Source organism: Nicotiana tabacum, chromosome 12 (assembly GCF_000715075.1).
Source record: "Nicotiana tabacum cultivar K326 chromosome 12, ASM71507v2, whole genome shotgun sequence".
Lineage (NCBI taxonomy): Eukaryota > Viridiplantae > Streptophyta > Magnoliopsida > Solanales > Solanaceae > Nicotiana > Nicotiana tabacum.
The window spans coordinates 93674383-93702375 of NC_134091.1; the positions used below are offsets into that span (position 1 = coordinate 93674383).

At 39.4% G+C, this 27993-nt stretch overlaps 1 protein-coding gene across 4 annotated transcripts; it reads right to left on the reverse strand.

The window, feature by feature from the left end:
- Positions 1-372: 372 nt before the first annotated feature.
- On the reverse strand, positions 373-7130 carry LOC107778599 (protein COFACTOR ASSEMBLY OF COMPLEX C SUBUNIT B CCB4, chloroplastic-like). Of its 4 annotated transcripts, XM_075226705.1 has the most exons (9): positions 6920-7130; positions 6668-6840; positions 5087-5186; positions 4869-4942; positions 2379-2563; positions 2117-2187; positions 1550-1633; positions 1112-1260; positions 373-866 (listed from the first exon to the last, which is right to left on the reverse strand). In XM_075226705.1, exons 1-8 carry the CDS (start codon positions 7040-7042, stop codon positions 1204-1206), a joined length of 867 nt encoding a protein of 288 aa, XP_075082806.1. In that variant the 5' UTR covers positions 7043-7130; the 3' UTR covers positions 373-866; positions 1112-1203. The 4 variants fall into 4 exon arrangements, with proteins under 4 accessions (XP_075082806.1, XP_075082807.1, XP_075082809.1 ...); XM_075226706.1 differs by lacking the exon at positions 1550-1633; XM_075226708.1 differs by lacking the exons at positions 373-866; positions 1112-1260 and adding an exon at positions 1700-1818.
- Between the last annotated feature and the right edge of the window lie 20863 nt (positions 7131-27993).

Below are 27993 nucleotides of genomic sequence, written 5' to 3' on the forward strand. Positions count from 1 at the left end.
CCTCTATTGTTTTTTGGTATATACAAAAGCATAAGTAGAAGGAAGGCCTTTTTTTTTTCTTTTTCTTTTATACGTATCTGTACCTTAGCAAGTATAACATGATATTTCTATTCAATGATTTACTCGGTCAATTCTTTTGGCATCGTTGTGAAGGCAGTATATTCACCCCCTTTTTTTGTAACTTCTACTTTTTTTTGGTTACTTCGAATTGTATAAATTGCAGAATGTTTGGAGAAAGCTCTATTCTGAGAATCATTAACAATACAGTAATAGAGGACAAGCGTTAAAGGGCAGAAAACAAACAAAATGGACATCTACGCTTTGAGAATTTCAAACATGCCATAAATTCACCTCAAATGAATGCCAATGAGATGAACAAATGAAGTTTGACAAAGATTTATGATCAAAGTTGATGGTTCTTAGAACAAGAGTACACTTAAGGATTCAAAGTGAGAATATCTCCATTACATATAAGAAGCAACTTCCGTTTTTGTATAAGCAACAAAATGCTACATTTATTCATCGACCATATCAAGAGATGACATCTTTTTATCAGTATGCCTAGTTAGATTCAGCATAGCAGAAGTTTGAGCTTTAACTGCAGATTCTTAGTTGCTGCTTTTGCAAGACAGCCAATAACAAAACTACGCCTTTGTAGAAGGGAGGTCCAGGAGGACACTGAATAAAATTTCTGAAATGGCTTTCTATGGGTCATATTCTTCTTCCATTTCTCACAGGAAAGACGAAAAAGTTACCTCCTACAGTATCTCATCCTTTCACCAACCAACAAGACAGCAGAGCTTAAGCTCACGAGGGAAATCATTTCAAAGCAAACCATCATGGAATCAAATTGCCACTCTTTGTGCCTGCAAACATTGAAATGAATTCATAAATGGAGTATTATATTGCACAAATCAGAAATCAACAGTTGTCTAAAAGATCCAGGGAAAACTTCTAATGTTGCAGTTGGGCAGAAAATAATAACAAGCAGAAACTGCAGTTCCTTTGATTGGAGAGGCAAGTCCAAAGAAAAGAATCAGGGGATACATACTGGTGTTCTCGGGAATTAACGTGCCACCCATGTCACATAAACTAAAGGAAGGAAAATCACCTTGAAATAAGACATGATTATAGGCAAATCTTGAATTTAGATGCTGCATTTAAATGTCTTGAAACATATATCTTGCACTGCTAGTAGGAATGTCAAATAACTTTTGTCAGTGTAGCATCTAACTTCTCTCCGATCAATGTGATCCATGCCTGTCAATGACGGAAAAAAGCATGACTAGGGTGCATTTAAAAGATGGCAAAAGGGGATACCAATATAAAGTGTGAATTTCATGACATTTGAATATCTAAAGAGAACAAGTAAAGCTCAAACCACGATAGAACAAATCATGGTAGAGTTGTTAATGCTACCAAAAGTCATTTTAGGCAAGTACGATGACATACGCCACAAAAAAAACCATTTGTGTTCTACCGCTTTCCAAAATCAAAGGTGAGGCAATACAATTAAGTGTACAAGCGCAACATGAATCGTGATACATACTTGGTCAGAAGATGTGAATCCTCTGATTGTGTCACCACCAATTATGGCAATTCCTTTGTCACCTAGAGGTTGCAGGATTACTGCCTAATAAAGTATTATGGTATCAGTAACCTTCAGGTAAAGATTACAACAATAACAACAACAACATACCAAGTCTTATCCCACACCGTGTGGTCTGGGGAGGGTAGTGTGTACGCAGACCTTACCCCTACCTTGTGAGGATAGAGAGGCTGTTTCTAATAAACCCTCGGCTCAGGAAAGCATAAGCACTACATTAATGAAAATATAGACAAGAAGGGACCTTCAGGTAAAGATTGAACCTCCAAAAAAAAAAATATAATGAATATGAAGGAAGTATGATAACACAGATCATATAGATATATACATTTGGCAGAGACTTTGAATGATTCAAGAATTTTTTGAAGAGCAAAAACAAATGCTCATTTAACTGCTATAGGGGTATCTGCACATCTTTAGTACAATTTATATCGTGGACTTAGGTGAAATGAGACAAAGTTTTGTGCCACAGGAGAAGGGGGGGGGGGGGAGTACAGGAGTTAATAGTACCTGTGTATTTGAAGGAAGAAATGGTAGCTGCGACTTCCCCGGATAAAGAGATAAGTTGGCCAAGTAGCTCTCTGAAGATACAGACAATCAAGCTCATGTTAATCTAACTTCTTAACGGATGCTTGGAAATTTAAACAATGTCCTGATCTTTCAAAACCTGCTCTCGGGCTCATAACTCTTTCACCCACTTGTTTTAGGAAGGAGAAATATAACTATATCTCGAAAGGTAGAGGAAATGAGAGGTTCAAGTGATATCACTCACGCGGCGCTGATTTTAAAACTCCTTGGTAAAGTGATCCTTCTATCAACTTATTGGTGTCCACAGCTACTGCATCGCTTCCATTAGAGGATGATGCAGCAGCAAACCCAATTTGAAGGATGCATTTTCCATCATAAACAATGACCAGCGATCTGCAGCATGTGACATCTGATAGAGAATCCCAAGCCCTGTGGATTAAACAAAAAAGAAAGAGTAACACTTCAGTAGGCGTTTGGAGAATATTTCGTTAAAGTTGAAACTAAAGAGTATTTGAAGTTGAAGTTGAAAAAGAGAATCTGAGAGTTGAAGTTGCATTCGTGTATGAATTTTACTTGGAAAAGAAGTTGAAAATATGCTCCCTGATAAATTTTGCTTTTTTTTTTTTGAAAAGGTAAAGGTTTATTAACTGAATACCAAGATGGTACCAGAAAGAAATACAAAACTGCTGGGAATATCCATGCAGTTAATTACAACATTTTCTAAGTAACTCCATAAAGTCCATGTAATGATCCATACTATCTACCATACTACTATTACACCAAAGAAATAGATTATGCAAACACTCATTTTTTATTCTAAAAATATGATCTTTCTGCCCATCAAAGCAAGCTCTATTTCTCTCTAGCCAAATAGTCCAGAATATGCACAGAGGTATGGTTCTCCAAATCTGTTTAAGTGCTTCATGTGTCTTCTGATGCTTCCAACTATTCAATAGGGTCCTGACATTCTGAGGCATGGTCCAAGAAATCCCACATAAATTGAAAAAAAGCTCCTAGCACTGTCTAGCATATCTACAATGCAAAAGAAGGTGAATAGTAGTCTCCAGTTCTTCTTCACACAAATAGCATCTGCTACAAAAAACAAAGCCTCTTTTCTGAAGATTATTTTGGGTAAGACAAGCTTCCCAAGCAGCAGTCCAAAACATGCAACCTTTACAGGAGCTTTATTCCTCCAAATCACTCTCCAAGGCCAATTAGGTTCCCAGTGACTTGCATTTTTCCTTAACAAGTTATAACAGCTTTTGACTGAGAACTTTCTGTCATAACTAGCATTCCATATTGATGAATCCTTCTTACTATGATTCAGTGTGGGTAGAACTCAACTGAGAGAGCATCTGACAGAAATTTTCTATCTCCCAATCATTCAAATTCCTTCTGAAGCACATCTGCCAGCTAGAATCAGAATAGAAATCAGCTACCACTCCATCCTTATTATTACAGCAACTAAAAAAAACAGGAAATTTATTTTTCAAACATTCCTCACCATTCCATAAGTCAATCCAAAATTTAATCTTTCTGCGATTCCCCACCACCAACTAGTAAACTGCTTGAACTCCTCCCATAGTTTGCAAACCTTTTTCCAGATTCCCCCTCTAGTACTTCACTTACAATACTCGTCAAAGACTTTTTCAACATTTCAGAGTATTTCAATTACTGAAATTAGGTATTGGCAAATATTGATGGCCAAACTTCAACGTGCAAATAATGACTTCACTATTTGCATGTGAAGTGATGGCCAAACACAACAAATTATCATCAACAAGTCTTTTCCATAGAGATCACAGGTTTTCTCATCTAAAAGAACATCAGGAAATGTATAAAATTGCGTTAAAGTGCGCTTTCTTGGTTACATATCATTTGCTTACTGGAAGAGCATGTTTAAGGAATTAGCAACACATTCTCTTTCAGGACAAGTTGTCTATTATATCAGTGCTATAGAACATACAGTTGCGCTAGTGAATACAGGATTCATACACTATTCACTATTTAGAATGATGCCACTTTTCCTTTATACAACCAAATATATTTCAAGAATCAAATCATGCGCGTTCCCACTCATTAAGAAAAACATTACGGTAAATTGGTGGAGCTAGAGTTCTAGTTACGGTTCAGTAGAACCCAGTAGCTTTGGCTAAAACCGGTATTTATGTTAAATAATCTACTTAATATGCATAAATAATTTATCCAGAACACAATGAGCTGCCTTTTTTAAGATTCAAAATCTATAAACTCAAAATTCTGAATCCACCTCTGGGCAAATCCCTTATCCGCAGAGGCCAATAGAGGCTTTTGCCCGTTTCTCGCCCTTAATGACTTGAGCGCCCAGCCTCATCGTTAGGTGGAGGGTCCCTTCCACAAAATCAACCCACTCTTGTCAACAAAATACAACTTTTCTAAATACTTTGAAAGACATAAACGTTGAATATTTATAAGTTCAATGACATAGTCTCCTCTCTACTGATTTGACAAGAAGTATCATGCAGCGTAGCTGTCACAGTTATGTGACCTTCAATCTGATTTTTTCTTCACAAAGGAAAAAATTATTAGATTCACTTCTTGAGTGCAACTTATAGTCATTAAACAGATCATGTAATATGTATATATATGCACAAACAGATCAAGTTATTAATACTTTACGTGATCTCCAAGTACAAAAATAAGCAAGTAATAAAGAACATCTCTTTAAAAAATATTCAACTCATATATACAGTACCAGAGCAGCTCAGAAATAACAAAATCTGGTAGGTTGGACGCTATTCTTTGGCACTTCACCCCGTTAGGATTTACCTGGAAAAAAATCAAAAGGCATAAATTGATCAGTTACTCTAATGGTGTAACAACAAGAGGAAAACTAAGCAATGAGCTGAGCAGAGATAGTGGGACACAATGTACATATCCTCATGTGTGTATGTGTGTGTATACAGCCCTCACCACAGATATGGTTTTTGGGCGAATTGAAAGCCAAACAAGACCATTTAAGATGTTGGTGACTGCCAAGCCAAGTGTTAATAAATCTGCTCTGGATTGAGAACTGTGCAAGTCAAAAGCAAATAGTTATAATAGTGGCCCAAGAATATGTAGAAAATTAAATTACATGAGAAACAGGAAGCTAAAAACTGTTTCCAATGTGTTCTGTGTAAGAAAAGTGCTGCTCCTAAAAGAAACATACTGTCTCAGCTACATATGATTGTGAAAAAACTTATGCATCCAACTCAATATCTAAGGGTAATAGGTGGAGTAATAAGATCATTATAAACTGATATGGAAACACTTATTTAACAAATATGGGACTTCCATCCATCCAGAGCTTTAACTTTTTCTTCCCACATGTTTGACTCATTTGATCTCAAACGTGGATTTTAAAGGGAAAAGGTCAAGATATCTATAAGCTAATTGGGAACCCATATTTAACCAATGTGGGAATTTGTTCAAACTATGTCTCTAACAATGAGTAAGTGAATTAGTGAACAAACTTTGAAATGGCTTAATGATTAGAGCACATACACCCAACTTAATATGAAGAGGATCATGCCCCTTCAAAGTCCTAACAATTGCTTTTCATATCACAGAGATTTTACTGGTTCAGCATTCTCTTCCAATTATCAGATAGAGTCTACTAAAATCATTTCAATATGTAATGATTGGGCTATTAAGAAACTTCACTAACTATTTCCAAAAGGCGAAGACCTCAGTTTTTTTGTTTCTGAAATACAACGAAGGCATTCACCTATTATAAGATGTCTCTATTGTGTTCAGCCAAAAACTCATGTTGACAGAGGATTCATTAAATAGGTGTAATCTTATAAAGCAAAACTAATGCATCTATTCTTCTACATATGTCAGATGCAAATCTCGTTTCATACTTTAGTAACACTTTTCCTTTTCCTCTTAAGATGATCCATAAGTATATACCAAATGATGTGTGTGTGTGTGTGTGTGTGTGTGTGTGTGTGTGTGTTTCTCTTCTTCTTTTCCTTTTAAACCAAAGTTTAGCTGAAATCCTGCCATTACCAAGGATTTAACTTCTGCAAACAGATAGTTTTGAATTTCTACCAGAATTACTTTCGTTTTCTTAAATTAGTAGATACAAATCGGTTTTTTAAGTAGCCTGATAATGTAAGTGCGTAAAAATTAAACTCATTGTAATACCAACATTCTAGAATTACTCGACAAAATTCAAAGCTACTCATTAAGAGGTAATATTCCAGGACATCAATTGCAGCCCCAAATTCTCTCTTGTCTCTTTCAAATTTTACACCCCTTTGTAGCAAGCTTCTAATTGTAACACATTCATTTGATAACAGCCCTGCCCAGCTATAGAAAGGAAGAAAAATAACTGCCAAATGATCCCTCCACTCCATTTTATATGACAATATTTCCTTATTAATCCTTCCAAAAAGAATGTCACATTTCTATACTTGGAAAAAATTCAACTTTCAACTCCCATTTTATCCTTAATGACATATTTCTATAGCCAGAGAAATTGAAACGGAGGAAGTAGTAGTAGTTAACCTGCTAGCATCAGCGACGGGAGCAATACCAGAGACCGTGCGATTGAAAAGAACAGCTAATAAAGACAATCCACCAACGTATATCGGCAAGCTCCGAACTAAATCATCATTTTTGGATACCCAATCTGCTATCCATTCCCTCCGCGGCTTCGGCCCTCTATACCCACTTCCTCCCTTCATTTCTCGTCACGAATTTTCCAAGTGAGCAAATAACCAATACGCACAAAGACAATGAATGTGGATTTGAGAGTACCTGGGAACTAATAGAAGCCTTAACAGTAACAAAGGAAGGGAAAGAGGAGAGGCGCCGAGAATGTACAAGTCGTTGTGGCGGTTGGTTTAACGGAATGAAACCAAGGAGATTTCCCGCTTCCATTGATTAACAGGTTCGTTTTTCTGTCTGATTCCAAAATGTTCATAAAACGGATAATGTCTAGCTTCCAATCACAATAAATGAATTCCCCCCCCCCCCCCCCCCCCCCGGCAAAAAAAAAAAAAAGAGGAAGAGTAAAGGAATTGTTAGAATAATTGGCTTAAGAATGGGCCTTTGGGTGTAGTGTAGAGAAGCCCGGGCAAGTCCTAATTCTGTTTGGTCAAGATTCTTTTGGGCTGAAAATATTTTTTTCAATTAAAAATATTTTTTTTAAAGTTAAAGTATTTGGTTAAAATTTTAAAAAGAAAAAAAAATTGATTTTGAGTAAAAGCAGATGTAGTTTTTGATTTCGAAAATCACGTTTGAAAAAAATATACTTAAAAACACTCTTTAAAAGTTTGGTCAAATACTAATTACTGTTCAAAAGTATTTTTAGCCAAAGATAAATAGTTTCTCACAAAAAATATTTATTTTAAAACACTTTTAAGAAAAACATTTCTCAAAATAAGCTGATTTTAGAAGTTTGACCAAATATGCTATAAGTTAAGTTAGAAACTACTTCGAACGTTCTCAAACGATGGATAATACACTTACATCAATTAATAATGGTAAACTAACATAACTTGGTTCAAATTATTTAGTTGGCCATATTATCTAAAATAAATACGAGTCAAGATCCTAAAAAGTGTAAGTAGTTACAACCGGTTAAATTGGCTCTTCCGACGGACTATAACAAATTCTCTCTCTTGATCTTTTTCAGATTGTCAGTCTAGTGCCTACTGTAAACAGATACATGTAATTTTGTTTTTGAATAATCTAATAATGTAGATTTTTGTCAGCATAAATCATAAAATATAAACTAGTACAAGCACTAGAAGGACGCAAACTTCCTTTACGGTAGACATAAGAATCTATCTATTACTCATCGAGTTCAAATCATAGAAACTACATAAAATTCCTACACTTATGACCAAATCCTTAGTAGCATTTAGAGACTCTCTTGTCATGTCTCCCACTTATGTTAGGATCTAAAGTATCACCAAGATAGTGATTATATTTAACTTAACCTGCTAGGCAAACCAACAACTATAAACCACAAATTTAAATACTTTAAAGCAACAATAAAGTGTAAACATGGTAGATACTAGAATGAGTGACAAACGATAATAAATAAATAAATAAATAATGGAAGTCGACTCCAAGGCATTGTAGATCGATCAAGCTGCTCTATCTTGAGTCTCCAAGCAAGCACTCCTAAATAGGCTCATGAGCCCCACTAGTATTAGGCTCAGAACCTGTACAGAAAAGAACAAAAGTATAGTATGAGAACAACCGATCACATGTACTCAGTAAGCACCTTGACCGACCTCAACAAAGTAGTGACGAGGGCTTGGTCAAAAAGGTCATTTGATAAACCTATGCAATTCATAAACATAGCATAGATAGAAAAGAAGTACAGGAAAAAATATAATAAGATATGCACATGTATAGTATATACTCTCTTGACTAAGCAAGTCAAATACATGAAGAGAATGCATTAAATCAACATATATAGATAACACGCACAATTAAAGCATTTAAGAATGCATCAAGTAGCACAAAGAATCACTTAAAACAAATAAAACTTTTATCTTTATGCTCAAACTCATTACTCGGTATTATAATCAAACGTGAAACCCATCGATATCTCAAATCAAAACCTGTGCACACAAGGTCCAATATAAAATGTGATCATGTAATTCTAGAGGGATTGATCCAAATCTATGTGCAATAGGAATGTAAATCCATACGCCCTCCAGGAACATGTATGGCACGCCTTTACTTGAACCTCAATAGGAACGTGATTGCGCATGCCTTAACAACTCAATGACTCCCATAGTGTCAAGAAAGTAATGAGAACAAATACATATGCTAACAATATGCATATAAGAAACAATGTATGACTAAATAAAATTATCATGTAAAATAGGTGCATGGAACCTGTAATGTTAAATTAGCTTATAAAACACCTATAACATTATATTAACATAATAAGATGCTCAAGTGATCATACGACAATTAAAAATGTAACAAGTAAGGCATGGCAAACAGGGCACTAGAAAGCCCAACAAACTATCCCAAGCATTGATTATTTAGAAACCGTATACACGCTCGTCACCTCGTATATACATTATTCTCAAACACATAGAAATGATATCATTGTAGGAAAGATTTCTCATTGAAATCAACCAAGATACTTACCTCTAACCGGGCAATCTTCAACCTTCCAACTGTCACGATCCAATTTCACCTATAGGCCGTGATGTCGCCCAACGTCGCCGGTAGGCAAGCCAACGGTGAACTGTCCATGTGATTACTCTTTTAATAAGTCCCCAAGTAATTAAATTCCATTTATTAAGAAATTAAGAAGTAGAAGATTTTTAAATAAATAAGACGAAAACGCAGAAGTGAGCAAATGCAGTGAAATAAACCCCCAAAACCATGAAGTCTACTAGTAGGTTTTTCAAGACCTAGTGTCACAAGTGTATGAGAAACTAGTAGAATATACAAAACTTTAACTACTGTCTGAAATAAGTGGACAAAAAATAGATACAAGAGAGACTCTAGGTGCTGCAGAATGGCTCAGGAACCAGCTCACCACTAGGCCTCGGAATAACGGGGGTGTGCGCCGATATGACCGCCAGATGCACCTGGCTCAGATCCTGCATGATTAGTGCAGAAGTATAGCGTCAGTACATAAACAACATGTACCCAGTAAGTATCTAGTCGAACCTCGAAGAAGTAGTGACGAGGGGTCGATTTCGACACTTACTATGGGCTAACAATAAAATACAGAATTTCTACATAAGCATGGGTTATATAAACAATAATAATAACTCAATAACAAACAGTAAATACATAATTCTTTCACTAATCGTAAATTCCAGGTCAAATTCTGTCACTAATAATTATAACCTCTCAGGCCATAAAATAATATCAAGTATAATTAGGTTCCGTGTATTATTACGTATGATTTATGCCGAGGTCGTACGGCCTGATCCAGAATAATGTGTACACTGCCGAGGATCGAGCGACACGAATCATAGATGCATCTATTCTACTGCCGAGGCGTTCGGCCCGCTCCACAAGAAGAGAGGATACTTTATGAACATCCGATTCAAAAATATTACAAGGCTAATACACAAAGGAGCACAATTTCCATTAACAGTATTTTTTTCAATTCTTCTATCAAGTTCCAATATAATTTTGGCACTTTTAATTAACAAGTAGGGTGCAAGCATTATAAATTATTTCTTGATTTGGGTCCTAAACTACCCGGACATAAGCATAATTAGTAGCTACGCACGGACTCTCGTCACCTCGTGCATGCGTAGTCCCCACAATTAGAAGCAAATAGTAATTTAAATTACCTATGGGGTAAGTTCCCTCTTACAAGGTTTGGCAAGAGACTTACCTCGTCTCAAAGCTCACTTTCCGGCCACAAATTCACTCTAAAGACCCCACTTGGTTCCGAACAATCCACAACTAGCCAAATGTTATATAAAATAATCAATATATGCTCAAGAGTTAATAATTTAGCTATTAGAGGAGTTACCCAACCCAATTTGAAAGATTCTTAAAATTCACCCCAGACGCACGTGCCCGGATTACGGAAAGTTTCAAAAATATTGTTACCCATAATCTTAAGAACTCAAATATATAATTTTCACTCAATCCCATAACCATTTTCGTGGTTAAATACCATTTTTATTAAAACCTAGGTTTTTCATCTAAACCCAAAATTTTCACAATTTTACATGTTAAAATTTACCCATAATCTATGTATTTATCTTGCATTGGATAGAAATTACTTACCTCAAATAGCTAGGTGAAAATCCTCTCTCTAAGAGCTCCAAAATCGCCCAAGAAATGCAATAAATGAACCCAAAATGGCCTAAGTCCCGTATAAAAAGGACCTCACTACCTCTAGCATTTCCGCTCCTGCACACCTGGGGCCGCATCTGCGGCGCCGCACCTGCGAAAAAGTCATCGCAGGTGCGGTCCTAGCCCAGGATGGCTAACTCCGCTTCTACGGACGGGCTTCCACTTCTGCGGTCCCGCTTCTGCGGCCTTCTCGCACCTGCGGACTCCTCTTCGCAGAAGTGAGGCCGCTTCTGCGCATGATCCTCCACTTCTGCAGTCCACTGGCCAAATGGCCAAAACCACTTATGTGGGCAAGAGCTAGTACATGCGGCCAAAAGCTCGATCCGTGCAACGTCTGAGTATCACCCTAGGCCCCTGAGGCCTCGACCAAACATACCAACAAGTTTGCAAACATAAAACAGACCCACTCTCACCCTCGGAATGCGAAAAACAATATTAAAACTAAGAATCGCAACCCAAAACCAATAGAACCAACTTATGAACTTCAAATTCTTACAACTTACTCTGAATGCGCTGATTCACACTTAAACTACTCGGAATGACACCAAATTTTGCGTGCAAGTCCTAAATCATCATACGGAACTATTCCCAGGCTCGAAATCCCAAACGGACATCGATAACACCAAAACCTACTCCAAACCAAATTTAAAAAACTTTAAAACCTTCAATGCGCCAACTTTCAACTTTCAACTTGAGGCTACTATATCTGGTTTGGCTGGAAAGGCATAGAATCTGGCTGGAGCACCACCTGGCTGGCCTCCACCTCTAGGATGTTCCCTACCGAACAGCCCCTACCAGCCTGCCTTCCACCTCTAGGTGGTTGGGTAGCTGGTGCTGGGATCATAGGTTGCTGACCCTGCTATACTACTTTGCCCCGAAGCCTAAGGCAGAACCTCCGCACATGACTAAGATCCCCGCACTCGAAACAACCTCTCGGTACAGTGGACTGCTGACATGGAGTCTGACCCTGATGGCCTGAATACCCACTGGAGGAACCCTGAATAACTGTTGGGCGGTAGGAACTCTCCGGCATGGCGCTGAAATAAGGTTGCACAGGAGCACCCATAGAAGGCAGTGGTGCTGGATAGGTGGGCCTGCTACATTGGCCCCTCACAAACTGACCCCTGCTCCAAGCTGGGGCACCACTGAACTCTACAGAATATCGAAACCGCTTATCTCCCATCGCCTGCTTTCAGCTCCGCTGACGGGCACCCTCGATCCTCTGAGCTATCTCCACAACTAGCCCGTAAGAAGTCCCCATCTCAACCTTTCGGGCCATAGTGGCCTGAATACCAAAGTGCAACCCTACAACAAACCTCCGTGCTCTCTCTACATCGGTAGGAAGTATCATAAGTGCATGGCAAGACAACTCAGAGAATCTCTCCTTATAGTCGGTCACCGACATCTAACCCTACTGGAGCTACTCGAACTGAAACCTCAACTCTTCCCTCTGAGATGGTGGAATATATCTGTCCAAGAAGAGGCGTGTGAACTGATACCAAGTCATGGGAGGAGAACCTACTGGTCTGCTAAGAAGGTAGGACTGCCACCATTTACGGGCCCCGCCCTCCAGCTGAAAGGTGGTAAAGTCCACCCCGTGGGACTCTAATATCCTCATGTTGTGCAGTCTGTCCCTGCACCGATTAATAAAATCTTGGGGGTCCTCATACTTTTCACCCCCAAAGACAGGAGGATGTCTCCTAGTCCATCTATCCAATAGCTTCTGCTGATCGCCGTGGTCAAACCCCAGATCCATGTGGTCAAACCTCAAAATAAAAAGGTGAATCCATATGACTCATAACCCCTCAAGTCTAAATATGTAACTAGTTTCTCAATCTTAATCCAAATTGATGTTCAAATCTTCAAATATTGTTTTTTCTTATCTTTCAAGTCAAAATTCCAATTTTCACATTTAGATTCCTAGATTTAGGTGTTAATAATCATAGGTATTCATGATATGTAATCAAAATTTAAGTTTAGATTATTTACCCTCGAGATGTAGGTGAAATTTTCTCCAAAATTATCTTAGTCCGAGTTCACAAAATTCAAAAATAATAAAATATGCTCAAAATCCCGAAATTCAATCTTAAGTACCTTTGACAGGTATTTCTTCATCACGATCGCGATCAAGGACCCACACGATCGCGAAGACCAGCCGGTAAGGACCCTTTGCGACTCTGACGTGCCTTCATACAACTATGAAGGTCATTAGGCCAAACCCCTAGGCGACCGCGGCAAGAGCCATATGACCGATGTTGCACCCTATTTTGCACTAGTCAAGATAGGATTCAACTTGTGATTTCCGTGTTGTTGATGAAAGAAAGTCGCCACCTAATATTTAAAGGTGTACTAGGGTACCTATTTAATTACTAAGTCATAATCTTTATTAGTCTCCTAACCGGTGAGATTATGGGTGTGATGACCCGATAAGCCATCTAGAATTTAAACCTTAAATCTATGTTTTGAAGCCTCTCATATCTCCTTTAAGCATTCCTCAATTTGCGTGCACAGTCCGGGTGTTTTTCCAGAAGGCTTTTATGTTAAAAATTGATAAAATATGAAATTTAGCCTTAAAATCTATTTGAGTTGACTTTGATCAATATTTTGAGCAAACGGACCAGAATCCATATTTTGATGATCCCAGTGGGTCTGTATCGTGAATTGGGACCTGGGCGTATGCCCGGAATTGAATTCGGAGGTCCCTAGCTCGATTTATCGCTTTTTGACGTAATTTTGAAGTTTAAAGGCTTAATGAATCTAAGGTTTGATCAATGTTTGACTTTGTTGATACCGGGTCCGTATATTGGTTCCGAAACTCGGTATAGGTCCATTACTATATTTATGACTTGTCTATCAAATTTGGTGAGAAACGGGGTTGGTTTGACGTGATTCGGACGTCCGGTTGTTAAAATAGAAATTTTAAAGTTTTTTTGAAAATTTCATTTAATTTGGTGTCCGATTGGTAGTTCTAGGCTTTATTTTGGTGTTTTGATTACGCAAGCGAGCTCGTATCAGGTTCGGGTGAGTTTCGGATAGCCTACAGACCTTTTGAGCTTAGAAAGTTTGCTGGTTTTTAACTTCTCATGATTTTTGGTGTTTCCTTCTTCGCGGTCGCGAATATACTCCTGCGATCGCGAAGGGTAAAATGGGCTGGGGGAGATTTTGTTCTACACGAACGCGAAACCTTGGTCGCGAATGCGGAGCTTTGGGGGCCTGATCTACGCGAATGCGACCAGCCACATGCAAACGCGTAGCGTTGAAAGACTGGGCAGGGGAGTTGAGGTAACTCTACACGAATGCGAGCCCAGTCTCGCGAATGCATAGGTGATGCGGGCTAGACCTTCGCGAACGCGTGGAGTTACTCGCGATCGCATAAGCCGGTTAGGCCATGCTCTTCGCGAACGCGTCAGGTTTCACGCGAACGCGATGAATACCTGACACCAGTGATTTAAAACAGTCCCAAAACGGGATTTCTTCCATTTTTCATAAACTCTTCATTAGAGCTCGGCCTAGAGGCGATTTTGAAGGGTAAACTCAACACCAATTCATAGGTTTGTACACTTTAACTCATTTTCTTCCATTTCTAACATCACCCATTAATTTCTAGCCCCAATCTTTGTTCTTCCATGGTAAAAAATTGAGGATTTAGGAAAAATTGAGGGTTTTGCTAATTAGGGATTTAGACCTCAAATTGAGGTCGGATTCCGAAACTAATTACATAATCGGGCTCGGGGGTGAATGGGAAAATGGATTTTGGTCTGAACCTCAGGTTTTGACCGAGCGGGCCCGGGGTCGATTTTTGACCTTTTGGGGAACAATGTGGAAATCCTAAATTTATGCATTGTAAGTGATTCCTTTAGTAATATTTGACATTATTGAGTCAATTGTGGTTAGATACGAGTGGTTTGGAGATGAATTCTAGGGTAAAGGCTCTAGTAGATCTTTGAGTCGACTTTTGGAGCGAGGTAAGTATCGTGGTTAACCTTGACTCGAGGAATTAGGACTTGTTTGCCTATTTTCTACTTGTCTAAATGTTGGATACAACGTATATGTGAGGTGACGAGTACTTATGCGTTGTTGTTGGGTTAAAGCATGCTGGTGGGACTTATTCCTTGTAATTTATTTATTTCTTTGATCTTAATATCCATGCTTAGACTAGTTAATTACTGAATTGATTGATCTTTCCGCACTTATGGACTATCTGTAATAATTGAGCATTGTTTCTGAAGTAGAGATTGGTGTAGTGGAACCATTGTTGACATAAGACTTGATCTTGCTTATTCTATCTCCCTATTGTTATATGTTCATTGTTACATGGTAAGGGAGAGTGTTAATGCACGAAGGGTGATGCCGTGCCGTATTTGAGTGTTAATGCACGAGGGGTGATGCCGTGCCATATTTGAGAGTTAATGCACGAAGGGTGATGTCGTGCCGTATCTATTGTTCATGATGAAATTGAGAGTAAAAGCATGAAGGGTGATGTCGTGCCGTATTTGTCATTTTATGGTGAGATTGAGAGTAAAAGCACGAATGGGGATACCGTGCCCTTATTATTGTTTCATGGTGAGGTTGAGAGTAAAACCACGAAGGGTGATGCCGTGCAGTTTTATTCATTATGCTTGTTCATTTTGTTGATTGAAGGCTTATTGACTGATTCTTGTTATTATTCCCTGTTGTAGTTACCGTATCTTGTACCCCTTTCGCATGTCCCCTTCCCACTAGTATTTGTTAATTCTTTATTTGCTGTTATTTTGTACATATGGTTCCACCTGTAAAGGTTTATTTATGTAGGTGTCCTTTCATAGCCCCGTCACTACCTCATCGAGGTTAGGCTCGATATTTACGAAGTACATTGGATCGGGTGAAATGTTAGGCTCAATCACGGCCCCGAAGGTGGAAATTTTGGGTCGTCACAAGTTGGTATCAGAGCACTAGGTTTCCTAAGTCTCACAAGTCATGAGCAGGCTTAGTAGAATCTTGAGGATCCGTACGGAGACATCTGCACTTATCTTCCAGAGGCTATGAAGTTTAGGAACAATATCACTTCTATTCTTCTATATCATGCTATTTTATTCTATCATTACTGATTGAACTTTTCTATTCTTGTCCTCACGCAGATGGCGAGAACACGTGCTACATCTTTAGCTGGACAGCAGCCGGAGCCCCTAGTAGCATCTCCTACTATGGGCAGAGGACGAGGCCGATGTCGCTCCAGAGGCTGAGACTGAGGCATAGCTCATCCTAGAGCTCGAGCACCAGCACCAGCACCAGCATTGGAGTCTCAGGTAGATTCTTATGAGGATGTTCCAGCTCAGACTGTACCTGTTGGATTTGCTCTGGTCCCGGAGGGGTTCATCGCCACCCTAGTGCTTCAGGACGCTCTAGTCTATTCGGTGTGCCTTATGGAGAGTGTGTCCCAGGATGGTGCATTTCCTATGGCACCGGTCGTCTCTCAGGCTGGGGGAGGAGCACATACTCCCACTACTCACACTCCGAATCAGATGGTTCCCCAGTATCAGTGTCCAGCAGCCCTGCCAGTTAGGGTAGTTCAACCAGTTATTGTGGTACAGGTCGGTGATAGGCCTGCCATGTCTTCTGAGGGCTTATTGAGATTGGACAAGTTCACAAAGCTCTTCCCAATTCACTTTAGTGGTACACCTTCTGAGGACCCACAGAATTATCTTGACCGCTGCCATAAGGTACTGCAGAACATGGGTATAGTTGAGACTAATGGGGTCGATTTTGCTGTATTTTAGATGACGGGTTCCGCCAAGAGTTGGTGGAGAGATTACATGTTGACCAGACCACCTGGGTCACCTACACTTACTTGGGAGCAGTTCTCACAGTTATTTCTAGAGAAGTTTCTCCCTATCACTTAGAGATAGGATTACCGCAGGTAGTTCGAGCGTCTCCAGCAGAGCAGTATGACTGCTACTCAGTACGAGATTCATTTTGTGGATCTAGCCTATCATGATCTTCTTCTGCTTACTACTGAGAGAGAGGGGGGGGTGAGGAGGTTTATTGATGGAGTCGCTCACCCTATCAGGCTACAGATGGCCAAGGAGACTGGGGATGAGATATCTATTCAGGAAGCTGCCAATGTCGCTAGGCGGATCGAGGTGGTTCTTGCTCAAGAGAGAGGGCAGGGGTCTGATAAGAGGTCTCGTCATTCTGGTGGATTCAGTTACGCCTCGTGTGGAGGAAGGTGTACTTTTGGTAGGGTCCATCCTCCCAGACCGTATTAGTTAGCGCTCCAGACATCTCACAATGCTTCATGTGGTCGCGACCCTCATTTGTCTCATTCCGATCAGCTAGCCTACAATGCACCATTAGCTCCTATTAGTACACCTCTGCTCCAGAATTTTCAGGGTAGTTACTCAGGTTGACAGGGTCAGTTTCAGGATCAGCAGTCACAACAGCCGAGGTCCTGTTATACTTGTGGTGACCCAAGGAACATTGCTAGATTTTTCCCTCTGGTACCGGGCAACTTACAACAGCAGGGTCCTCATGCCATGGTTCCGGCACCGGTTGCCTAGCCCCGATGTTATGCTTTCCCAGCCAGGCCTGAGGCTGAGTCATCTGATGCTGTTATCACAGGTATTATTTCAGTTTTCCATAGGGATGCTTCAGTTCTATTTGATCCGAGCTCTACTTATTCCTATGTGTCATCCTATTTCGCTTCATATCTGGTTGTGCCTCGTGATTCTTTGAGTGCTCTTGTGTATGTGTCCACACCTGTGTGAGATTTTATTATTGTAGATCATGTCTATCATTCGTGTGTGGTTACCATTGGAAGTCTTGAGACTAGTGTAGATCTCCTACTTCTCGATATGGTAGATTCTAATGTCATCTTGGGTATGGATTGGCTGTCACCTTATCATGCTATAATGGATTATCATGCCAAGACAGTGACCTTAGCCTTGCCAGGGTTGCCTCGATTGGAGTGGAGGGGGACTCTTAGACATTCTACCATCAGAGTTATCTCTTGTGTGAAGGCTCGACATATGGTCGAGAAGGGGTGTCTAGCTTATTTGGCTTATGTCCGCGATTCTAGTGCGGAGGTTCCTTCCATGGATTCAGTACCAGTTGTTCGTGAGTTTCCAGAGGTGTTTCCTATAGATCTGCGGGGGATGCCACCCGACAGAGATATTGACTTCTGTATTGATTTAGCTCCAGGCACTCAGCCCATTTCTATTCTGCCATACCGTATGGCCCCGCCAGAGTTGAAAGAAATGAAGGAGCAGTTGCAAGATTTGCTTGATAAGGGCTTCATTAGACCTAGTGTCTCGCCCTGGGGGTGCTCCTGTGTTGTTCGTGAAGAAGAAGGATGGGCCGATGAGGATATGCATAGATTATCGGCAGTTGAACAAAGTCACCATCAAGAAAAAGTATCCATTGCCGAGGATTGATGACTTCTTTGATCAACTTCAGTGTGGCAAGGTGTTTTCGAAGATTGATTTGAGGTATGGCTACCATCAGTATAGGATTAGGGAATCTGATGTCCCTAAGACAGCTTTTCAGACTCGATATGGGCATTATGAGTTTCTAGGGATGTCATTTGGGCTGACAAATGCCCCAGTAACATTTATGGATTTTGATGAACCGGGTGTTCAAGCCTTATCTGGATTCTTTTGTGATTATGTTTATTGATGATATCTTGATCTACTCCCGTAGTTGAGAGGAGCACAAGGAGCATCTTTGGATTGTACTTCAGACTATGAGGGATAGCCAGTTGTATGCCATGTTTTCAAAGTGCGAGTTTTGGGTTGACTTGATCGCTTTCTTGGGGAACGTAGTATCGGCAGAGGGCATTCAGGTGGATCCTAAGAAGATTGAGGCAGTTCAGAATTGGCCTAGACCCACTTCAGCTACGGAGATCCGGATACCATCGGTTTGTGTAGGGGTTTTCGTCTATAGTAGCCCCATTGACGAGATTGACCCAGAAGGATGCCCCGTTCATATGGTCAGACGAGTGTGAGGCGAGCTTCCAGAAGCTCAAGACTCCTTTGACTACAGCGCCGGTGTTGGTGTTGCCCACAGGTTCAGGATCTTATACGGTATATTGTGATGCATCTCGTGCTGGGCTCGTAGCAGTATTGATGCAGGATGACAGGGTGACCGCATATGAGTCGCGGCAGTTAAAGGTCCATGAGAAGAATTACCCTGTTCACAATCTAGAGCTGGCAGCCATTGTTCATACGCAGAAGATCTAGAGGCATTACATTTACGGCGTATCGTGCGAAGTTTTCACGGATCATCGGAGCATACAGTATTTGTTCAAACAAAAGGATCTCAATTTGAGGCAGTGGAGGTGGTTGGAGCTATTGAAAGACTATGATATCACCATCTTGTATCATCCCGGGAAGGCCAATGTGGTGGCCGATGCCTTGAGTAGAAAGGCAACGAGTATGGGCAGCCTTGTGTACATTCTAGTTGGGGAGAGACCGCTTGCTTCAGATGTTCAGGCTTTGGCCAATCATTTTGTGAGGTTGGATGTTTCAGAGCCCATTCATGTTCTAGCTTGTACAGTCGCTCGATCTTCTTTGTTTGAGCGCATCAGTAGTATGATGTATGATGACCCCTCATTTGCTTGTCCTTAGGGACATAGTGTGGTAGGGTGGTGCCAAGCAGGTTACAGTTGGAGATGATGGAGTTTCGAGGATGCAATGTCATATATGTGTGCCTAATATAGCTGGTCTTCGTTAGTTGATTCTTGAGGAGGCCCACAGTTCTCGGTATTCTATTCATCTAGGTGCCGCCAAAATGTATCAAGATTTGCGGCAACATTATTGGTGGATGAGAATGAAGAAGGTCATAGTTGCTTATGTAGCTCAGTGTTTAACTTATCAACAAGTAAAGTGTGAGCATCAGAGACCTGGTGGGTTTCTTCAGAAGTTGGAGATTCCTGAGTAGAAGTGGGAGCATATCACTATAGATTTTGTTGTTAGACTCCCACAGACTCAGAGGAAGTTCGATGTGGTATGGGTTATTGTGGACAGGCTGACCAAGTCAGCGCATTGCATTCATATGGCGGTTACCTATTCGTCAGAGTGGTTGGCTGGGATTTACATCCGCGAGATCGTCCATCTTCACGGTGTGCCCGCGTCTATCATTTCGGATCGAGGTACGTAGTTCACCTCGCACTTCTGGAGATCAGTACAATGTGAGTTGGGCACGCAGGTTGAGTTGAGCACAACATTTCATCCTCAGATGGACGGACAGTCCGAGCGCACTATTTAGATATTAGAGGATATGCTTCGCGCTTGTGTTATAGATTTCGGGGGTTCTTGGGAGTAGTTCTTGCCACTTGCGGAGTTTTCCTACAACAACAGCTACTAGTCGAGCATTCATATGGCTCCTTATGAGGCATTATACGGGAGGCAGTGTCGATCTCCAGTTGGATGGTTTGAGCCGGGAGAGGCTCGGTTGTTGGGTACAGATTTGGTACAGGATGCCTTCGATAAGGTCAATATTGTTCAGGATCGACTTCGCACAACTCAGTCTAGGCAGAAGAGTTATGCCGATCGTAGAGTTTAATGATATTGCATTCATGGTCGGAGAGAGAGTATTTCTTCGGGTTTCACCCATGGAGGGTGTGATGAGGTTCGAAAAGAATGGCAAGTTGAGCCCTAGGTACATCGGACCCTTTGAGATTCTGGAGAGAATGGGTGAGGTGGCGTACAAGCTCACATTGCCACCTAGTTTATCAGCAGTCCATCCGGTGTTCCATGTGTCTATGCTCTGGATGTATCACGGTGATCCGTCCCTTGTGTTAGACTTTAGCTCAGTCCAATTGGACAAGGATCTAACTTATGAGGAGGAGCCAGTGGCTATTCTAGCCCGGCAGGTTCGACAATTAAGATCTAAGAGTTATCCTTTAGTTCGAGTGCAGTGGAGAGGTCAGTCCGTCGAGGCAGCTACTTAGGAGTCCGAGTCGGACATGCGAAGTAGATATCCACACCTTTTCACCAGTCCAAGTACTTTTCTATGTTCGTTCGAGGATGAACGGTTATTTTATAGGTGGAGAATGTGATGACCCGATAGGCCATCTAGAGTTTTAAACCTTAAATCTGTGTTTCGAAGCCTCAGATAGCTCCTTTAAGCATTCCTCGACAGTCCGGTTGTTTTCTCGGAAGGCTTTTATGTTAAAAATTGATAAAATATGAAATTTTGCCTTAAAATCTATTTTAATTGACTTCGGTGAATATTTTGAGAAAACAGACAAAGATTCATATTTTGGCGGTCCCGGTGGGTCTGTATCGTGATTTGGGACCTGGGCGTGTGCCCGAAATCGAATTCGGAGGTCCCTAGCTCGAGTTATGGCTTTTTGTCGTAATGTTGAAGTTTAAAGGCCTAATGAATATAGGATTTGACCAATGTTTTACTTTGTTGATACCGGGTCCATATTTTAGATCCGAAACTCGGTATAGGTCCATTTCTATACTTTTGACTTGTCTGTCAAATTTGGTGAGAAACAGAGTTGGTTTGACGTGATTCGGACGTCCGGTTATTAAAATAGAAATTCTAAAGTTTTCTTAAAAAGTTTATTTGATTTGGTGTCCGATTCGTAGTTCTAGGAGTTATTTTAGTGTTTAGATCGAGCGAGCAAGTTTGTATTAGGTTTTTTGACTTGTGTGCATATTTGGATTGGATCCCCGAGTGCTCAGGTGAGTTTCGGATAGTCTACGGACTTTTTGAACTTAAAACGTTTGTTGGTTTTTCACTTATGCTGATTTTCGGTGTTTCCTTCTTCGCGGTCGCGAATATACTCCCGCGATCGCGAATATACTCCCGCGATCGCGAAGGGTAAAATGGGCCGGGGGAGATTTTGTTCGACGCGAACGCGAAACCTTGGTCACGAATGCGGAGTATTGGTGGGCCTGCTCTACGCGAACGCAACCAGTCACACGCATAGCGTTAGATAGGCTGGGCAGGGGAATTAAGGTAACTCTACGCGAACGCGAGCCCAGTCTCAGGAACGCGGAGGTGAGGCGGGCTAGACCTTCGTGAATGTGTGGTGTTACTCGCAATCGCATAAGCCAATTAGGCCATGCTCTTCGCGAACGCCTCAGGTTCCACGCGAATGCGATGAACACCTAACGCCAGTGATTTAAAACAGTCCTAAAATGGGATTTCTTCCATTTTTCATAAACTCTTCATTAGAGCTCGGCCTAGAAGCGATTTTCAAGGGAAAACTCAACACCAATTCATAGGTTTATACACTTAACTCATTTTCTTGAAACAAGAAGCATGATTGGCGCGCTGGTTGAGTAACATATGATCTATTAACATATTCTTATGGGAGAATTTTCTTAGTAACGTACTATAGTTATATTGTATTTGTCTGATAATAATTTTTCGTTGATGTACACTTTCAAGGTTAACTGAATTTAATAATTAAACATAAAAATCAATATGATACCTATATAATGATATGTTCTATTTAATTTTAAATTATCGAAATACCACTCCAAATTCAAAAAAAGTTAGAAGAATTTAATAGATCTCGACATATGAATATGAAAGAACAAAGAAATTGACGTATTTCATTAACGCTTAATAAGAAAGTGATCATACAACATATTATTTAAAGTTAATAAAAATAGAGAACTTCATATTTAACTAAATATTACATTCCATAAGAGAATTCCAAATATTTTTAGATATTTTTTAAAGAAAATTCTATGAAAAGTCTTAAAAGCATATATAAAAATTATATATTTATATGTCGGTTTGGTTCGAATTTTTTACTCATTATCAAACCTAATCGGGTTTTTTTAATTATTTTGGTTTGGCTTTTCGATTTGGTGCGATTTTTCGGTTCGGTTTGTACACCCTTAGTGTTTGGACATGCACTTAAATTAAAAAAAAGTTGAAGTTTTGTGAGTGGAAGAAAATATTTTACCTAAAAACTTCCTAAACTAGTTTTTGGAACTTGAAATTTTTCTTTAAAACGTTTTCAAAAACTAATCCAAGAACAAACAATGTTTTCACATTTTTTCAAGAAAAAGTAAAAAAAATTGTATGTCCAAACGAGAGCTTAATTGACACAGTAACACTCTTTTTCTTTTATCCTGTCTAATTCAATTAATCAACTGTAATATCGTTTTTTAAAATCTTTGTTCAATTCAATTATGGCTTAGTACTAGTAAATAATAATTAACTTAATTATTTTATTCTTTTGCAAATCCCTCAAAATCAAATTCATCAATGTAGCCTCTCTCTTAATAATAGAAAAATACAAATACTTCTGCCTTCAACAATCACTTCGTTAGAGTAGGGCATCTATCAACTTCGACTCGGCAACGACAATGGTGATTAAAAGTCTGAGACTCTTCATCAGTTCTTTGATCGCTTAACATACACAATAATCTTGATTTATTTGAGTAAGCTTTTGATATTTTTGAGGTTTGAACAATTTTTTGGTCATCACCTCATTCTTTGTTTGAGAAAAGATTAAAAATCATAATCATAAAGCTTGAATTTCTAAAATAGGCTTAAATCAGTTAGTTTCTGGGGAATGTTGAGAGTAGAAATCTCTTTGTTTTCTCTTTTATTAAAATCTTCCTGTTGAAGTTGTCGTCATTGTATAAGAGCATGAAGATCATATATAAAGAGTTGCACGCCAAGCTTTGTTGTTAATAAAAAGTGGTGTTCCCATCACGCTCAAATCTTGGGTTCACCTTTGAACATAAATAGTGTAAAGAATTTGATATTTTATACTTCAATACCACACAAGAGTGGGGTGATTTGTATGGTGTCTAATTTTTGTGTGCACTAATTTATAGGTGGACCTGGTTCTTCTATTCGTTCCTTAATCTACTGTTGCGAAATAAATAGTGCAGAAAGTAAAGAACACAAGTAATTTTACGTGAAAAATAGCCGGCTCAAAAAATAAAAAAATCACGACCTACTTCCTAGTAGAATTTTTCCGAAAACTCCACTACAACTGTGAGTCTAACAACAATGTTTACAAAACTCTTGTAAATCTAAAGATTACCTGTAACCCTTGTAGCAACCAGCCACAAGCTGTTGCGACAACTTTAAGTTAACTCTAATTTGAATAATACAACTCAAATACCTCTTACAATTTGCTTCAAAGAAAGTTGAAATGTACAACTCGATAGCGCTGCTATAATTGAATTAGAATAAAAGACAGACACATGAAACTATTTCTTTTATCTCGTTCATGTAGCTTCAGATTCGTACTTCTTGAAACACACAGGAATTGCTTGCAAAATGCCTTGTTATTTTGCTTTCAATTCTTGCTTAACTTCAGCATGTGTGTGTCACCTGTAAAAGAGAAAACAACTGATATATATAGAGTTAGTAGAATTAGGATTAACTAGAAACCATATGCTTTACTCTTCCTTGGTGGAAGAGTTCTAGTTAACTTCAATCTCTAACTCTTTCCTTATCTAGGATGGTGTTCTCTTCAAGTAAGGAGCCCTGCTCCTTATTAATTATGAAAGCTTTTCAGTTAGGGATTATCAGATATAACCACTTATACTTATCCCTTGCACGTGCATGCCTTTTGTTTGAATCTGACCGTCTCATATGTACACTGTCCATGGACCTGGTTCATGCATGTGTTTTTTTGTCAATCATCAAAACCAAAATCACTCAGGCCAACAAATTTCATCTTTTTGATGATGACAAACTCTGTGCTTTTCAGAAAAATGAAACATGTTTCAACTCAGCTCAATATCAAACACAATATCAAAACACTTTTCATTTAAGTCACAAATCATCAAGCACTAGGTTCATTAGGTTATAAACATCACAGTCCAAAGCAAAAGCACACCTTATCTTCCCCCTTTTGGTGTCATCGAAAAGTTGCATAATTAAGTTATGTAACCAGATTTTAGCAGATTTTACTCATCGCCACCGAGGCTACTTGGGTCATTGGTTACAAACTGGGCTAGGAAGGGTTTGGGACTAGGAAGGACCGGGTTCTTAGTTCCTGTCCTGAAGCAGCTTCAACATGTCTTGAAAAATTCCCTCATTCTTCTCTTTCTCCTTTGCAATCTCAGACTTGAGAGAGTCTCGGCCAGTCTAAGCTTCTACTTCAGCCTGTCTTTGCTTCAGCCTTTAAGTCTATAAAATTTGGTGTAGTTTGGAGTTGATTTGAACTTTACTTTGGAATTCATGTGTTTTAGTGTTTAATTCATATTTTTAGATGTTATATTTGTGTTTTGATTGCGCGAGCAAGTTAGTATGATGTTTTTATACTTGTGTGGATGTTTGGGTTGGAACCCCGAGGGCTTGGATGAGTTTCAGACATGTTCCGGAATAGTTTTGAACTGAAATTTGACTGCTGCTATTGTTGGTGCTCAGGTATCGCAATTGTGAGCACCAGCATCTCAATTGCGAAGGTGACAATGGGGGATCCATTATCGCAATTGCGACATCTCCTTCGCATTTGCGAAGTCTACCGGATTTTGCCTTGGTTCGCATTTTCCAAACTCTCAGCTTCGCAATTGCGAAGACTTTTCTCGCAAATGCAAGGTTTCATAAGGCTGTCAGGGTTTGCAAATGCGAGCCCTGGTCCGCAATTACGAGGGTTTGTAAATGCGGACCCTGTGTCGCAAATGCGACATCTGCAGCTTGTTAAAGGGCAAATAAAATGGACTTTTGAACTCATTCTCTCATTTTTGAACCCTAGACTCGGTATGAGGCAATTTGGAGAGGGGATTTTCTCCTACAAACTTTAGGTAAGTGAATCTAATCCATTTCTAATCATATTCCATCAACATATCTTAGATTTTAATATCAAAATCATGTGAATCAAAATAAAAATTTGTGAAATTTTGTTATGTTTTTGAAAAATAAGAAATAAGTTTTGAGAGTCTATTTGGACTCAGATTTTGAAAGTAATCACATATAAACTCGTAGGGTCATGGGTAGATGGAATCTACCATTGGACCCGGGTTTTGACTGTGCGATTTCCAGGTTGACTTTTGTTGACTTTTTGGGAAAAGTGTAAAGATCTTAGCTTTATCTATTGCAATTGAATTCCCTAGCGTTGTTTGATGATATTAAGTCAATTTTAGTTAGATTTGAGCTGTGTGGAGGTGGATTTTAAGCAAAAAGCTATTTTCGAATGTTGAATTTTCCTAGTGGAGATAAGAGTCTTGCCTAACTTCGTGTGGGAGAACTACCCCTTAGGACTGGTATTGTTTGATTCAATTGTGCTAAGTGAAATCCGTGTACGCAAGGTCACGAGTGGGTACACGGGTTGTACGTGATTTTTGGCCGATTTAGACTACTTAGACTATTTCCATGATTTAATTGAATGTCATATCATGTTCTAATTCTCTTAGCCAATCTATCCTTACGTGTGTTAGTCTATCCTTACATGCCTTAAATGATTTCGTTAACACTTTTTCTACCTCCTAATTGATAATTTGCTCTCATGCTTTAGTTGAACTTGTTGCCTCTTTTATTGTCACATGCTATCTCTAAATTGTTGATTATCATTATTTGAAGCCATTATACATGTTAATCCTTTCGTTGTTGATTATCATTAATTAAAGTTATTGTTCATGTTACCTCTTTCATTGTTGATCATCATTACTTGAAGTTATTGTTCATGTTATCTCTTTTATTATTGACTCCCATTATTTAAAGTCATTGCTACACATTATCTCTTCTATTGTGAGTTATGCATTGTCTCTCATTGATGAGTTATTGGTGTTAAATTGGTGAAAGTCACTATCACGTTGAGGCGAAATTGTTGTTGTTGAAACATCTCCTTTTTGTGCATTTTACATTCATTGTTGTTGTTGTTGTTGTTGTTGTTGTTGTTGTTGTTGATATTCTTATACCCGTTGTGGTGGAACTGTTGGCTATTGTTTTGGAAATATTGATATTGTGGATTATTGGCAAAGTGTGATATATGGGTACATGTGGTATGAGTTGTTATTGTAATGTAATATTGACGCACATGCGGCGGTATAAGGCTTGGGGTTGATGAGCATGCGGCGGTATAAGGTAGGACTTATGTGTGTGTTGCTTGTAAGGGAACTACGTGAAGCCACGCGATGTCATAAGGTGGGCTAAAGTGCGTGTAGCTATTTCAGAAAAACTTTTTGCAAAATCTATTTCAAATCTAAGACTCACGCGGAGGTATAAGGAAAGATTGTGATTGAAAAGGAGAAATGTGAATACGAGGCGGTACCTCGGTTGTGATTTCATTATACCTGAGGTGGTACCTCGTTGTTGTTATTTATTTCATGTTGCAAAGAGTCTTAGTGGGAACATTTCTTGTTGTTTCACTCTTTATTGTTCTAGCAGTTGTTATCCGTATATGATCATTGTAGTTCTCTCTAGTTGCTTCTTTTATACTATCTCCATGCTTCAATTCTGGTATTAGTTCATCTTACTATCTTATTTCATATCAGTTATTTCTCCACTTTCCATTATATATTCGTATTACATTTTCATACTACTTATTTATATCCTAGTAGGTGGCTTGACCTGGCCTCATTACTACTCTATTGAGGTTAGGCTTGATACTTACTGGGTATCGTTGTGGTGTACTCATACTATGCTTCTACACATTTTTGTGCAGATCCAGGTACGTCTGCTCGTGCCGGACACTATAGTTGATTAAGTTACTGCTTGGAAGACTTCAAGGTATACCTGCTCCACGTCCGCAGGCGTCGGAGTCACCTTCCCTTTTAATATGTTTACTGTTGTAGTTCTTTCATACAGTGATGTAGTAGTTATCCTAGTGTTACTCTATAGAGCTTATGACTCAGTTCCACCGGTTTTGGGGAGCGTATTATTGAGATTATGTTTTGTATCGGAAGGTTATATTAGTTATTCAACTTTGTTTTAGTATTTTGATAATTGTTTCTGCCAAATTATTATTATTTGTTAGGCTTACCAAGTCGTAGAGACTAGGTGCCATCACGACATCCTACGGAAGGAAATTGGGGTCGTGACAAGTTGGTATCAGAGCTCTAGGTTCATAGGTATTATGAGTCATAAGCAGATTTAGTAGAGTATTGCGGATCAGTACGGAG

Excerpts from the sequence above, each read along its gene's own strand:
- LOC107778599 (XM_075226705.1), bottom strand. The coding sequence starts at position 7,042 with ATGGAAGCGGGAAATCTCCTTGGTTTCATTCCGTTAAACCAACCGCCA. Across the intron at positions 4,943-5,086 it reads GCCCAAAAACCATATCTGTG|GTAAATCCTAACGGGGTGAA; the intron begins GTGAGGGCTGTA and ends ATTTTTTTCCAG. Across the intron at positions 2,564-4,868 it reads GTTATTTCTGAGCTGCTCTG|GGCTTGGGATTCTCTATCAG; the intron begins GTACTGTATATA and ends TTTAATCCACAG.